This window comes from Hemiscyllium ocellatum, assembly GCF_020745735.1.
Source record: "Hemiscyllium ocellatum isolate sHemOce1 chromosome 27 unlocalized genomic scaffold, sHemOce1.pat.X.cur. SUPER_27_unloc_1, whole genome shotgun sequence".
Taxonomy (NCBI): Eukaryota; Metazoa; Chordata; class Chondrichthyes; order Orectolobiformes; family Hemiscylliidae; genus Hemiscyllium; species Hemiscyllium ocellatum.
In genome coordinates this window covers 1150254-1163679 of record NW_026867476.1, presented here as the reverse complement: position 1 = coordinate 1163679, position 13426 = coordinate 1150254, and the positions used below count along the sequence as shown (strand labels likewise).

General features: G+C 62.3%; 1 protein-coding gene across 1 annotated transcript in view; it reads right to left on the bottom strand.

The window, feature by feature from the left end:
- Position 1: 1 nt before the first annotated feature.
- si:ch211-284o19.8 (protein lifeguard 1) overlaps positions 2 to 13426 on the bottom strand; it is a gene marked incomplete at its 3' end in the record, with an annotated part of 32521 nt that continues 19096 nt past the window's right edge. Inside the window, exons 5-7 of the mRNA XM_060821357.1 lie at positions 3666 to 3794; positions 860 to 1003; positions 2 to 73 (exon numbers count right to left, since the gene is read on the bottom strand). Of these exons, the coding sequence (XP_060677340.1) occupies positions 2 to 73; positions 860 to 1003; positions 3666 to 3794 (345 nt within the window). The remainder of the gene's footprint in view (positions 74 to 859; positions 1004 to 3665; positions 3795 to 13426) is intronic.

Here is a 13426-nt window from a genome sequence, read left to right as displayed (position 1 = left end):
CGAAGATGTAGTCCTCGGCAGTCAGGCCGTAGCGGTGGTTGGCCAAGATCAGCTGGGTGTCAGCGGCCAGGAACTGCTCAGGGCGGAGGGAGGGTGGGGAGGGGAGAGAGAGAGGGTGGGGAGGGGAGAGAGAGAGAGGGTGTGTCAGCACAGGATCGCAGGAATATTCACCCAACCCCCGTGCTGTCCATGGCCCTGGGATGGGGGGGACAGTGTAGAGGGAGCTTTACTCTGTATCTAACCCCGTGCTGTCACTGTCCCTGGGAGTGTTTGATGGGGGACAGTGTAGAGGGAGCTTTACTCTGTATCTAACCCCGTGCTGTCCCTGTCCCTGGGATGGGGGGGACAGTGTAGAGGGAGCTTTACTCTGTATCTAACCTTGTGCTGTCCCTGTCCCTGGGATGGGGGGGGACAGTGTAGAGGGGAGCTTTACTCTGTATCTCACCCCTTGCTGTCCCTGTCCCTGGGAAGGGGGGACAGTGTAGAGGGAGATTTACCCTGTATCTCACCCCGTGCTGTCCCTGTCCTGGGATGGGGGGGGACAGTGTAGAGGAGCTTTACTCTGTATCTAACCCCGTGCTGTCCCTGTCCCTGGGATGGAGGGGACAGTGTAGAGGGAGCTTTACTCTGTATCTAACCCCGTGCTGCCCCTGTCCCTGGGATGTGGGGGACAGTGTAGAGGGAGCTTTACTCTGTATCTAACCCCGTGCTGTCCCTGTCCCTGGGATGGAGGGGACAGTGTAGAGGGAGCTTTACTCTGTATCTAACCCCGTGCTGTCCCTGTTCCTGGGATGGGGGGACGGTGTTGGTGAACTGTGTGAGGCAGGGTGTGGGATCTTCCTTCCCGCTGTGCACTTACAATGGAGAACAGCAGCGCACCCAGGGAACCGTAGACGATCTGCAGGATGCGGTCATGGTAGAAAATGTAGAAGATGCCGAACATGAACAGAACGGTAGACAAAACCAGCAGGAAGCCGTAGCACAACGTGAAGTCGATCCTAGTCTGCAGACACATTGGGAGAGAGAGAGAGAGAGATGGTGAATGAGACACAGGGCAATGGCAGGTGTCTGTCAGTGTATAATCTCCCTGAACTCACCCTGACGCGTCCATGCAGAGAGAGAGAGAGAGAGCAGCCAGTCCCCACAGTGTGGACATCTCCCAGAGAGAGAGAGAGAGCAGCCAGTCCCCACAGTGTGGACATCTCCTAGAGAGAGAGACAGAGCAGCCAGTCCCCACAGTGTGGACATCTCCCAGAGAGAGAGAGAGCAGCCACTCCCCACAGTGTGGACTACTCCCAGAGAGAGAGAGAGCAGCCAATCCCCACAGTGTGGACATCTCTCAGAGAGAGAGAGAGAGAGCAGCCAGTCCCCACAGTGTGGACATCTCCCAGAGAGAGAGAGAGCAGCCAGTCCCCACAGTGTGGACATCTCCCAGAGAGAGAGAGCAGCCAGTCCCCACAGTGTGGACTACTCCCAGAGAGAGAGAGAGCAGCCAGTCCCCACAGTGTGGACATCTCCCAGAGAGAGAGAGAGAGAGCAGCCAGTCCCCACAGTGTGGACATCTCCCAGAGAGAGAGCAGCCAGTCCCCACAGTGTGGACATCTCGCAGAGAGAGAGAGCAGCCTGTCCCCACAGTGTGGACATCACCCAGAGAGAGAGAGAGAGCAGCCAGTCCCCACAGTGTGGACATCTCCCAGAGAGAGAGAGAGCAGCCAGTCCCCACAGTGTGGACATCTCCCAGAGAGAGAGAGCAGCCAGTCCCCACAGTGTGGGACATCTCCCAGAGAGAGAGAGAGAGCAGCCAGTCCCCACAGTGTGGACATCTCCCAGAGAGAGAGAGAGAGCAGCCAGTCCCCACAGTGTGGACATCTCCCAGAGAGAGAGAGAGCAGCCAGTCCCCACAGTGTGGACATCACCCAGAGAGAGAGAGAGCAGCCAGTCCCCACAGTGTGGACATCTCCCAGAGAGAGAGAGAGCAGCCAGTCCCCACAGTGTGGGACATCTCCCAGAGAGAGAGAGAGAGAGCAGCCAGTCCCCACAGTGTGGACATCTCCCAGAGAGAGAGCAGCCAGTCCCCACAGTGTGGACATCTCGCAGAGAGAGAGAGCAGCCTGTCCCCACAGTGTGGACATCACCCAGAGAGAGAGAGAGAGCAGCCTGTCCCCACAGTGTGGACATCTCCCAGAGAGAGAGAGAGCAGCCAGTCCCCACAGTGTGGACATCTCCCAGAGAGAGAGAGCAGCCAGTCCCCACAGTGTGGGACATCTCCCAGAGAGAGAGAGAGAGCAGCCAGTCCCCACAGTGTGGACATCTCCCAGAGAGAGAGAGAGAGCAGCCAGTCCCCACAGTGTGGACATCTCCCAGAGAGAGAGAGAGCAGCCAGTCCCCACAGTGTGGACATCACCCAGAGAGAGAGAGAGCAGCCAGTCCCCACAGTGTGGACATCTCCCAGAGAGAGAGAGAGCAGCCAGTCCCCACAGTGTGGACATCACCCAGAGAGAGAGAGCAGCCAGTCCCCACAGTGTGGACATCTCCCAGAGAGAGAGAGAGAGCAGCCAGTCCCCACAGTGTGGACATCACCCAGAGAGAGAGAGAGCAGCCAGTCCCCACAGTGTGGACATCTCCCAGAGATAGAGAGAGAGAGCAGCCAGTCCCCACAGTGTGGACATCACCCAGAGAGAGAGAGAGCAGCCAGTCCCCACAGTGTGGACATCTCCCAGAGAGAGAGCAGCCAGTCCCCACAGTGTGGACATCACCCAGAGAGACAGAGAGCAGCCAGTCCCCACAGTGTGGACATCTCCCAGAGAGAGAGAGAGAGAGCAGCCAATGTGGAAGTATATTCAGCCAACACAGAAGCTGACCTTTCGGTCTGTCCCTTACGTGCTGACCCCAATCCCAATCTCAACCAGTCCCACCTGCCTGCTCCTGGTCCTAATCCCTGCAAAGCCTTTCCGGTCCACGTACTGATCCCAAAATCTTTTTTGTGGCGTTGTAACTGGACCCGCGTTCACCCCCTGCTCAGGAAGTTCATTCCACACACGATCCACCCACTGTGTGGAAAATCTGCCTTTCATGCCCTCTCTCCTTAAAAATGTGCCCCCCCCCACCCCTCAGCCTGGAAATCCCCCAGCCCTATGGAATGGAGAACCACCAGTAACTCTAGCGCTCCGTCTCCTGATTTTATAAACCTTCCTGTGGCTGGAGTGGACACTGTACTCCAGATGCAGCGTCCCCCATGTCCTGTACGACCTCAGCGTGACGTCCCCGACTCCCCTGCCCTCGGTGGTCTGAGCGATGAAGGAGACTGTGCGGAAAACGCCTTTTCCAGACCACTGTCTCCCTGCGATGATGTCCCTGAACCCCCTCGCTCGCTCTGTGCGACGACCCTTTCAACCAGAGTCTGAAAACGTCACTCTCTCCTGGTGCCTCGTGGGCTCAGAGGATGACCTGGGTCGAACCGCTGTCCCTAAATGCACCCCCTCAGGAAGGTGGGGGGGTGAACTGCCATCTCAGCCACATGCTGTGGGGTTAGACCCACGATAGCCCTCAGGGAGGGGCAGGACGCAGGAAGGAGCTGCCAATAGATTGGTGGAACGCCAGCCCTTTTGCCTCGTCGTCACTCCTCCCCCCCGCCATCGCCCCCCCCCTGCTCTGCTCGGACTTACCTGACTGACAAAGAGGATGATGGCGAAAGTGACGGCGACTGTAGATCCGAGGGCGATCAGGACAGAGGACGTCTCGTAGGATGAGGCGATGACTCCGAGCAGGTAGGAGAGACTGAGAGTCAGCAGTGCCTGGGGACAGGGAGATGGAGAGGGGAGATTACTGAGAGAGGGCACAGCCCCAGGGGGGGAGAGGGGAGATTACTGAGAGAGGGCACAGCCCCAGGGGGGAGAGGGGAGATTACTGAGAGAGGGCACTGGCCCGGGGGAGAGGGGAGATTACTGAGAGAGGGCACTGCCCCAGGGTGGAGAGGGGAGATTACTGAGAGAGTGCACAGCCCCAGGGGGAGAGGGGAGATTACTGAGAGAGTGCACAGCCCCAGGGGGAGAGGGGAGATTACTGAGAGAGGGCACAGCCCAGGGGGAGAGGGGAGATTACTGAGAGAGGGCACTGGCCCCGGGGGGAGAGGGGAGATTACTGAGAGAGGGCACTGGCCCAGGGGGGAGAGGGGAGATTACTGAGAGAGGGCACTGCCCCAGGGGGAGGGGGGAGATTACTGAGAGAGGGCACAGCCCCAGGGGGGGAGAGGGGAGATTACTGAGAGAGGGCACTGGCCCCGGGGGGAGAGGGGAGATTACTGAGAGAGGGCACAGCCCCAGGGGGGAGAGGGGAGATTACTGAGAGAGGGCACTGGCCCAGGGGGAGAGGAGAGATTACTGAGAGAGGGCACAGCCCCAGGGGAGAGGGGAGATTACTGAGAGAGGGCACAGCCCCAGTGGGGAGAGGGGAGATTACTGAGAGAGGGCACTGCCCCAGGGGGGGAGAGGGGAGATTACTGAGAGAGGACACTGACCCCAGGGGGAGAGGGGAGATTACTGAGAGAGGACACTGACCCCGGGGGGAGAGGGGAGATTACTGAGAGAGGGCACAGCCCCAGGGGGGAGAGGGGAGATTACTGAGAGAGGGCACAGCCCCAGAGGGGAGAGGGGAGATTACTGAGAGAGGGCACAGCCCCAGGGGGAGAGGGGAGATTACTGAGAGAGGGCACTGCCCCAGGGGGAGAGGGGAGATTACTGAGAGAGGGCACTGGCCCCGGGGGGAGAGGGGAGATTACTGAGAGAGGGCACAGCCCCAGGGGGGAGAGGGGAGATTACTGAGAGAGGGCACAGCCCCAGGGGGAGAGGGGAGATTACTGAGAGAGGGCACAGCCCCAGTGGGGAGAGGGGAGATTACTGAGAGAGGGCACTGCCCCAGGGGGGAGAGGGGAGATTACTGAGAGAGGGCACAGCCCCAGAGGGGAGAGGGGAGATTACTGAGAGAGGGCACAGCCCCAGGGGGGAGAGGGGAGATTACTGAGAGAGGGCACTGCCCCAGGGGGAGAGGGGAGATTACTGAGAGAGGGCACAGCCCCAGGGGGGAGAGGGGAGATTACTGAGAGAGGGCACTGACCCAGGGGGAGAGGGGAGATTACTGAGAGAGGGCACAGCCCCAGGGGGGAGAGGGGAGATTACTGAGAGAGGGCACTGCCCCAGGGGGAGAGGGGAGATTACTGAGAGAGGGCACTGCCCCAGGGGGGAGAGGGGAGATTACTGAGAGAGGGCACTGGCCCCGGGGGGAGAGGGGAGATTACTGAGAGAGGGCACAGCCCCAGGGGGGAGAGGGGAGATTCCTGAGAGAGGGCACTGCCCCAGGGGGAGAGGGGGAGATTACTGAGAGAGGGCACTGCCCCAGGGTGGAGAGGGGAGATTACTGAGAGAGGGCACTGACCCCGGGGGGAGAGGGGAGATTACTGAGAGAGGGCACAGCCCCAGGGGGGAGAGGGGAGATTACTGAGAGAGGGCACAGCCCCAGGGGGAGAGGGGAGATTACTGAGGGCACAGCCCCAGGGGGGAGAGGGGAGATTACTGAGAGAGGGCACAGCCCCAGGGGGAGAGGGGAGATTACTGAGAGAGGGCACTGACCCCGGGGGGAGAGGGGAGATTACTGAGAGAGGGCACTGACCCCAGGGTGGAGAGGGGAGATTACTGAGAGAGGGCACAGCCCCGGGGGGAGAGGGGAGATTACTGAGAGAGGGCACGGGCCCAGGGGGAGAGGGGAGATTACTGAGAGAGGGCACAGCCCCAGGGGGGAGAGGGGAGATTACTGAGAGAGGACACAGCCCCAGGGGGAGAGGGGAGATTACTGAGAGAGGGCACAGCCCCAGGGGGAGGGGGGAGATTACTGAGAGAGGGCACTGACTACGGGGGGAGAGGGGAGATTACTGAGAGAGGGCACTGACCCCGGGGGGAGAGGGGAGATTACTGAGAGAGGGCACAGCCCCAGGGTGGAGAGGGGAGATTACTGAGAGAGGGCACTGGCCCAGGGGGGAGAGGGGAGATTACTGAGAGAGGGCACTGCCCCGGGGAGAGGGGAGATTACTGAGAGAGGGCACAGCCCCAGGGGGAGAGGGGAGATTACTGAGAGAGGGCACAGCCCCAGGGGGAGAGGGGAGATTACTGAGAGAGGGCACTGACCCCGGGGGAGAGGGGAGATTACTGAGAGAGAGCACAGCCCCAGGGGGGAGAGGGGAGATTACTGAGAGAGGGCACTGACCCCGGGGGGAGAGGGGAGATTACTGAGAGAGGGCACTGGCCCCGGGGGGAGAGGGGAGATTACTGAGAGAGGGCACTGGCCCAGGGGGAGAGGGGAGATTACTGAGAGAGGGCACAGCCCCAGGGGGGGAGAGGGGAGATTACTGAGAGAGGGCACTGACTCCGGGGGGAGAGGGGAGATTACTGAGAGAGGGCACAGCCCCAGGGGGAGAGGGGAGATTACTGAGAGAGGGCACTGGCCCCGGGGGGAGAGGGGAGATTACTGAGAGAGGGCACAGCCCCAGGGGGGGAGAGGGGAGATTACTGAGAGAGGGCACGGGCCCAGGGGGGAGAGGGGAGATTACTGAGAGAGGGCATAGCCCCAGGGGGGGAGAGGGGAGATTACTGAGAGAGGGCACAGCCCCAGGGGGGGAGAGGGGAGATTACTGAGAGAGGGCAGTGGTCCAGGGGGGGGAGAGGGGAGATTACTGAGAGAGGGCACTGACTCCGGGGGGGAGAGGGGAGATTACTGAGAGAGGGCACAGCCCCAGGGAGAGAGGGGAGATTACTGAGAGAGGGCACAGCCCCAGGGAGAGAGGGGAGATTACTGAGAGAGGGCACAGCCCCAGGGGGAGAGGGGAGATTACTGAGAGAGGGCACTGGTCCAGGGGGGGGAGAGGGGAGATTACTGAGAGAGGGCACTGGCCCAGGGTGGAGAGGGGAGATTACTGAGAGAGGGCACTGCCCCAGGGGGAGAGGGGAGATTACTGAGAGAGGGCACTGGCCCAGGGGGAGAGGGGAGATTACTGAGAGAGGGCACTGGCCCAGGGGGAGAGGGGAGATTACTGAGAGAGGGCACAGCCCCAGGGGGGAGAGGGGAGATTACTGAGAGAGGGCACAGCCCCAGGGGGGAGAGGGGAGATTACTGAGAGAGGGCACTGACCCCGGGGGAGAGGGGAGATTACTGAGAGAGGGCACAGCCTCAGGGGGAGAGGGGAGATTACTGAGAGAGGGCACAGCCCCAGGGGGGAGAGGGGAGATTACTGAGAGAGGGCACTGACCCCGGGGGGAGAGGGGAGATTACTGAGAGAGGGCACAGCCCCAGGGGGAGAGGGGAGATTACTGAGAGAGGACACTGACCCCGAGGAGAGGGGAGATTACTGAGAGAGGGCACAGCCCCAGGGGGGAGAGGGGAGATTACTGAGAGAGGGCACAGCCCCAGGGGGGAGAGGGGAGATTACTGAGAGAGGGCACAGCCCCAGGGGGGAGAGGGGAGATTACTGAGAGAGGGCACAGCCCCAGGGGGAGAGGGGAGATTACTGAGAGAGGGCACAGCCCCAGGGGGAGAGGGGAGATTACTGAGAGAGGGCACTGACCCCGGGGGGAGAGGGGAGTTTACTGAGAGAGGGCACAGACCCAGGGGGGAGAGGGGAGATTACTGAGAGAGGGCACTGACCCCAGGGTGGAGAGGGGAGATTACTGAGAGAGGGCACGGGCCCAGGGGGAGAGGGGAGATTACTGAGAGAGGGCACAGCCCCAGGGAGGAGAGGGGAGATTACTGAGAGAGGACACAGCCCCAGGGGGGAGAGGGGAGATTACTGAGAGAGGGCACGGGCCCAGGGGGGAGAGGGGAGATTACTGAGAGAGGACACAGCCCCAGGGGGGAGAGGGGAGATTACTGAGAGAGGACACAGCCCCAGGGGGGAGAGGGGAGATTACTGAGAGAGGACACAGCCCCGGGGGGAGAGGGGAGATTACTGAGAGAGGGCACAGCCCCAGGGGGGAGAGGGGAGATTACTGAGAGAGGACACAGCCCCAGGGGGGAGAGGGGAGATTACTGAGAGAGGACACAGCCCCGGGGGGAGAGGGGAGATTACTGAGAGAGGGCACGGGCCCAGGGGGAGAGGGGAGATTACTGAGAGAGGGCACAGCCCCAGGGGGGAGAGGGGAGATTACTGAGAGAGGACACAGCCCCAGGGGGAGAGGGGAGATTACTGAGAGAGGGCACTGACTACGGGGGGAGAGGGGAGATTACTGAGAGAGGGCACTGACCCTGGGGGGAGAGGGGAGATTACTGAGAGAGGGCACAGCCCCAGGGTGGAGAGGGGAGATTACTGAGAGAGGGCACAGCCCCAGGGGGGAGAGGGGAGATTACTGAGAGAGGGCACAGCCCCGGGGGGAGAGGGGAGATTACTGAGAGAGGGCACTGACCCAGTGGGAGAGGGGAGATTACTGAGAGAGGGCACAGCCCCAGGGGGGAGAGGGGAGATTACTGAGAGAGGGCACTGGCCCAGGGGGAGAGGGGAGATTACTGAGAGAGGGCACAGCCCCGGGGGGAGAGGGGAGATTACTGAGAGAGGGCACTGCCCCAGGGGGGGAGAGGGGAGATTACTGAGAGAGGGCACAGCCCCAGGGGGGAGAGGGGAGATTACTGAGAGAGGGCACTGGCCCAGGGGGAGAGGGGAGATTACTGAGAGAGGGCACTGACTCCGGGGGGAGAGGGGAGATTACTGAGAGAGGGCACTGACCCAGGGGAGAGGGGAGATTACTGAGAGAGGGCACTGGCCCAGGGGGAGAGGGGAGATTACTGAGAGAGGGCACAGCCCCAGTGGGAGAGGGGAGATTACTGAGAGAGGGCACTGGCCCAGGGGGGAGAGGGGAGATTACTGAGAGAGGGCACTGACCCAGGGGAGAGGGGAGATTACTGAGAGAGGGCACTGGCCCAGGGGGAGAGGGGAGATTACTGAGAGAGGGCACTGGCCCGGGGGAGAGGGGAGATTACTGAGAGAGGGCACAGCCCCAGGGGGGGAGAGGGGAGATTACTGAGAGAGGGCACTGGCCCCGGGGTGAGAGGGGAGATTACTGAGAGAGGGCACTGACCCCAGAGGGGAGAGGGGAGATTACTGAGAGAGGGCACTGGCCCGGGGGAGAGGGGAGATTACTGAGAGAGGGCACAGCCCCAGGGGGGGAGAGGGGAGATTACTGAGAGAGGGCACTGGCCCCGGGGTGAGAGGGGAGATTACTGAGAGAGGGCACTGACCCCAGGGGGGAGAGGGGAGATTACTGAGAGAGGGCACTGACCCAGGGGGGAGAGGGGAGATTACTGAGAGAGGGCACAGCCCCAGGGGGGGAGAGGGGAGATTACTGAGAGAGGGCACTGACCCAGGGGGAGAGGGGAGATTACTGAGAGAGGGCACAGCCCCAGGGGGAGAGGGGAGATTACTGAGAGAGGGCACTGACCCCGGGGGGAGAGGGGAGATTACTGAGAGAGGGCACAGCTCCGGGGGGAGAGGGGAGATTACTGAGAGAGGGCACTGGCCCAGGGGGGAGAGGGGAGATTACTGAGAGAGGGCACTGGCCCCGGGGGGAGAGGGGAGATTACTGAGAGAGGGCACAGCCCCAGGGGGGGAGAGGGGAGATTACTGAGAGAGGGCACTGGCCCAGGGGGGAGAGGGGAGATTACTGAGAGAGGGCACAGCCCCAGGGGGGAGAGGGGAGATTACTGAGAGAGGGCACAGCCCCAGGGGGGAGAGGGGAGATTACTGACAGAGGGCACTGGCCCAGGGGGGAGAGGGGAGATTACTGAGAGAGGGCACTGGCCCCAGGGGGGAGAGGGGAGATTACTGAGAGAGGGCACAGCCCCAGGGGGGAGAGGGGAGATTACTGAGAGACGGCACTGGCCCGGGGGGAGAGGGGAGATTACTGAGAGAGGGCACTGGCCCAGGGGGAGAGGGGAGATTACTGAGAGAGGGCACAGCCCCAGGGGGAGAGGGGAGATTACTGAGAGAGGACACTGACCCCGGGGGGGGAGAGGGGAGATTACTGAGAGAGGGCACAGCCCCAGGGGGAGAGGGGAGATTACTGAGAGAGGGCACAGCCCCAGGGGGGAGAGGGGAGATTACTGAGAGAGGACACTGACCCCAGGGGGAGAGGGGAGATTACTGAGAGAGGACACTGACCCCGGGGGGAGAGGGGAGATTACTGAGAGAGGACACTGACCCCAGGGGGAGAGGGGAGATTACTGAGAGAGGACACTGACCCCGGGGGGAGAGGGGAGATTACTGAGAGAGGACACTGACCCAGGGGGAGAGGGGAGATTACTGAGAGAGGGCACAGCCCCAGGGGGAGAGGGGAGATTACTGAGAGAGGGCACAGCCCCAGGGGGAGGGGAGATTACTGAGAGAGGGCACTGCCCCAGGGGGGAGAGGGGAGATTACTGAGAGAGGACACTGACCCCAGGGGGAGAGGGGAGATTACTGAGAGAGGACACTGACCCCGGGGGGAGAGGGGAGATTACTGAGAGAGGACACTGACCCAGGGGGAGAGGGGAGATTACTGAGAGAGGGCACTGACCCCGGGGGGAGAGGGGAGATTACTGAGAGAGGGCACTGACTCCGGGGAGAGGGGAGATTACTGAGAGAGGGCACTGGCCCAGGGGGGAGAGGGGAGATTACTGAGAGAGGGCACTGTCCCAGGGGGAGAGGGGAGATTACTGAGAGAGGGCACAGCCCCAGGGGGAGAGGGGAGATTACTGAGAGAGGGCACTGACTCCGGGGGGAGAGGGGAGATTACTGAGAGAGGGCACAGGCCCAGGGGGCGAGGGGAGATTACTGAGAGAGGGCACTGACTCCGGGGGGAGAGGGGAGATTACTGAGAGAGGGCACAGCCCCAGGGGGGAGAGGGGAGATTACTGAGAGAGGGCACAGCCCCAGGGGGGAGAGGGGAGATTACTGAGAGAGGGCACTGACTCCGGGGGGGAGAGGGGAGATTACTGAGAGAGGGCACAGCCCCAGGGGGAGAGGGGAGATTACTGAGAGAGGGCACAGCCCCAGGGGGGAGAGGGGAGATTACTGAGAGAGGACACTGACCCCAGGGGGAGAGGGGAGATTACTGAGAGAGGACACTGACCCCGGGGGGAGAGGGGAGATTACTGAGAGAGGACACTGACCCCAGGGGGAGAGGGGAGATTACTGAGAGAGGGCACAGCCCCAGGGGGGAGAGGGGAGATTACTGAGAGAGGACACTGACCCCGGGGGGGGAGAGGGGAGATTACTGAGAGAGGGCACAGCCCCAGGGGGAGAGGGGAGATTACTGAGAGAGGGCACAGCCCCAGGGGGGAGAGGGGAGATTACTGAGAGAGGACACTGACCCCAGGGGGAGAGGGGAGATTACTGAGAGAGGACACTGACCCCGGGGGGAGAGGGGAGATTACTGAGAGAGGACACTGACCCCAGGGGGAGAGGGGAGATTACTGAGAGAGGACACTGACCCCGGGGGGAGAGGGGAGATTACTGAGAGAGGACACTGACCCAGGGGGAGAGGGGAGATTACTGAGAGAGGGCACAGCCCCAGGGGGAGAGGGGAGATTACTGAGAGAGGGCACAGCCCCAGGGGGAGAGGGGAGATTACTGAGAGAGGACACTGACCCCAGGGGGAGAGGGGAGATTACTGAGAGAGGACACTGACCCCGGGGGGAGAGGGGAGATTACTGAGAGAGGACACTGACCCAGGGGGAGAGGGGAGATTACTGAGAGAGGGCACTGACCCCGGGGGAGAGGGGAGATTACTGAGAGAGGGCACAGCCCCAGGGGAGAGGGGAGATTACTGAGTGAGGGCACTGGCCCAGGGGGAGAGGGGAGATTACTGAGAGAGGGCACAGCCCCAGGGGGAGAGGGGAGATTACTGAGAGAGGGCAAAGCCCCAGGGGGGAGAGGGGAGATTACTGAGAGAGGGCACAGCCCCAGGGGGAGAGGGGAGATTACTGAGAGAGGGCAAAGCCCCAGGGGGAGAGGGGAGATTACTGAGAGAGGGCACTGGCCCGGGGGGGGAGAGGGGAGATTACTGAGAGAGGGCAAAGCCCCAGGGGGGAGAGGGGAGATTACTGAGAGAGGGCACAGCCCCAGGGGGAGAGGGGAGATTACTGAGAGAGGGCACAGCCCCAGGGGGGAGAGGGGAGATTACTGAGAGAGGGCACTGACTCCGGGGGGAGAGGGGAGATTACTGAGAGAGGGCACAGGCCCAGGGGGCGAGGGGAGATTACTGAGAGAGGGCACTGACTCCGGGGGGAGAGGGGAGATTACTGAGAGAGGGCACAGCCCCAGGGGGGAGAGGGGAGATTACTGAGAGAGGGCACAGCCCCAGGGGGGAGAGGGGAGATTACTGAGAGAGGGCACAGCCCCAGGGGGAGAGGGGAGATTACTGAGAGAGGGCACAGCCCCAGGGGGGAGAGGGGAGATTACTGAGAGAGGGCACTGACCCCGGGGGGAGAGGGGAGATTACTGAGAGAGGGCACAGCCCCAGGGGGAGAGGGGAGATTACTGAGAGAGGGCACAGCCCCAGGGGGGAGAGGGGAGATTACTGAGAGAGGGCACTGACCCAGGGGGAGAGGGGAGATTACTGAGAGAGGGCACTGCCCCAGGGGGAGAGGGGAGATTACTGAGAGAGGGCACTGACCCCGGGGGGAGAGGGGAGATTACTGAGAGAGGGCACTGACCCCGGGGGAGAGGGGAGATTACTGAGAGAGGGCACAGCCCCAGGGGGGAGAGGGGAGATTACTGAGTGCACAGCCCCAGGGGGGGAGAGGGGAGATTACTGAGAGAGGGCACTGGCCCCGGGGGGAGAGGGGAGATTACTGAGAGAGGGCACTGGCCCAGGGGGAGAGGGGAGATTACTGAGAGACGGCACAGCCCCAGGGGGGAGAGGGGAGATTACTGAGAGAGGGCACTGGCCCCGGGGGGAGAGGGGAGATTACTGAGAGAGGGCACTGACCCAGGGGGAGAGGGGAGATTACTGAGAGAGGGCACGGGCCCAGTGGGGAGAGGGGAGATTACTGAGTGCACAGCCCCAGGGTGGAGAGGGGAGATTACTGAGAGAGGGCACTGGCCCCGGGGGGAGAGGGGAGATTACTGAGAGAGGGCACTGGCCCAGGGGGAGAGGGGAGATTACTGAGAGACGGCACAGCCCCAGGGGGGAGAGGGGAGATTACTGAGAGAGGGCACTGGCCCCGGGGGGAGAGGGGAGATTACTGAGAGAGGGCACAGCCCCAGGGGGGAGAGGGGAGATTACTGAGAGAGGGCACAGCCCCAGGGGGAGAGGGGAGATTACTGAGAGAGGGCACAGCCCCAGTGGGGAGAGGGGAGATTACTGAGAGAGGGCACTGCCCCAGGGGGGGAGAGGGGAGATTACTGAGAGAG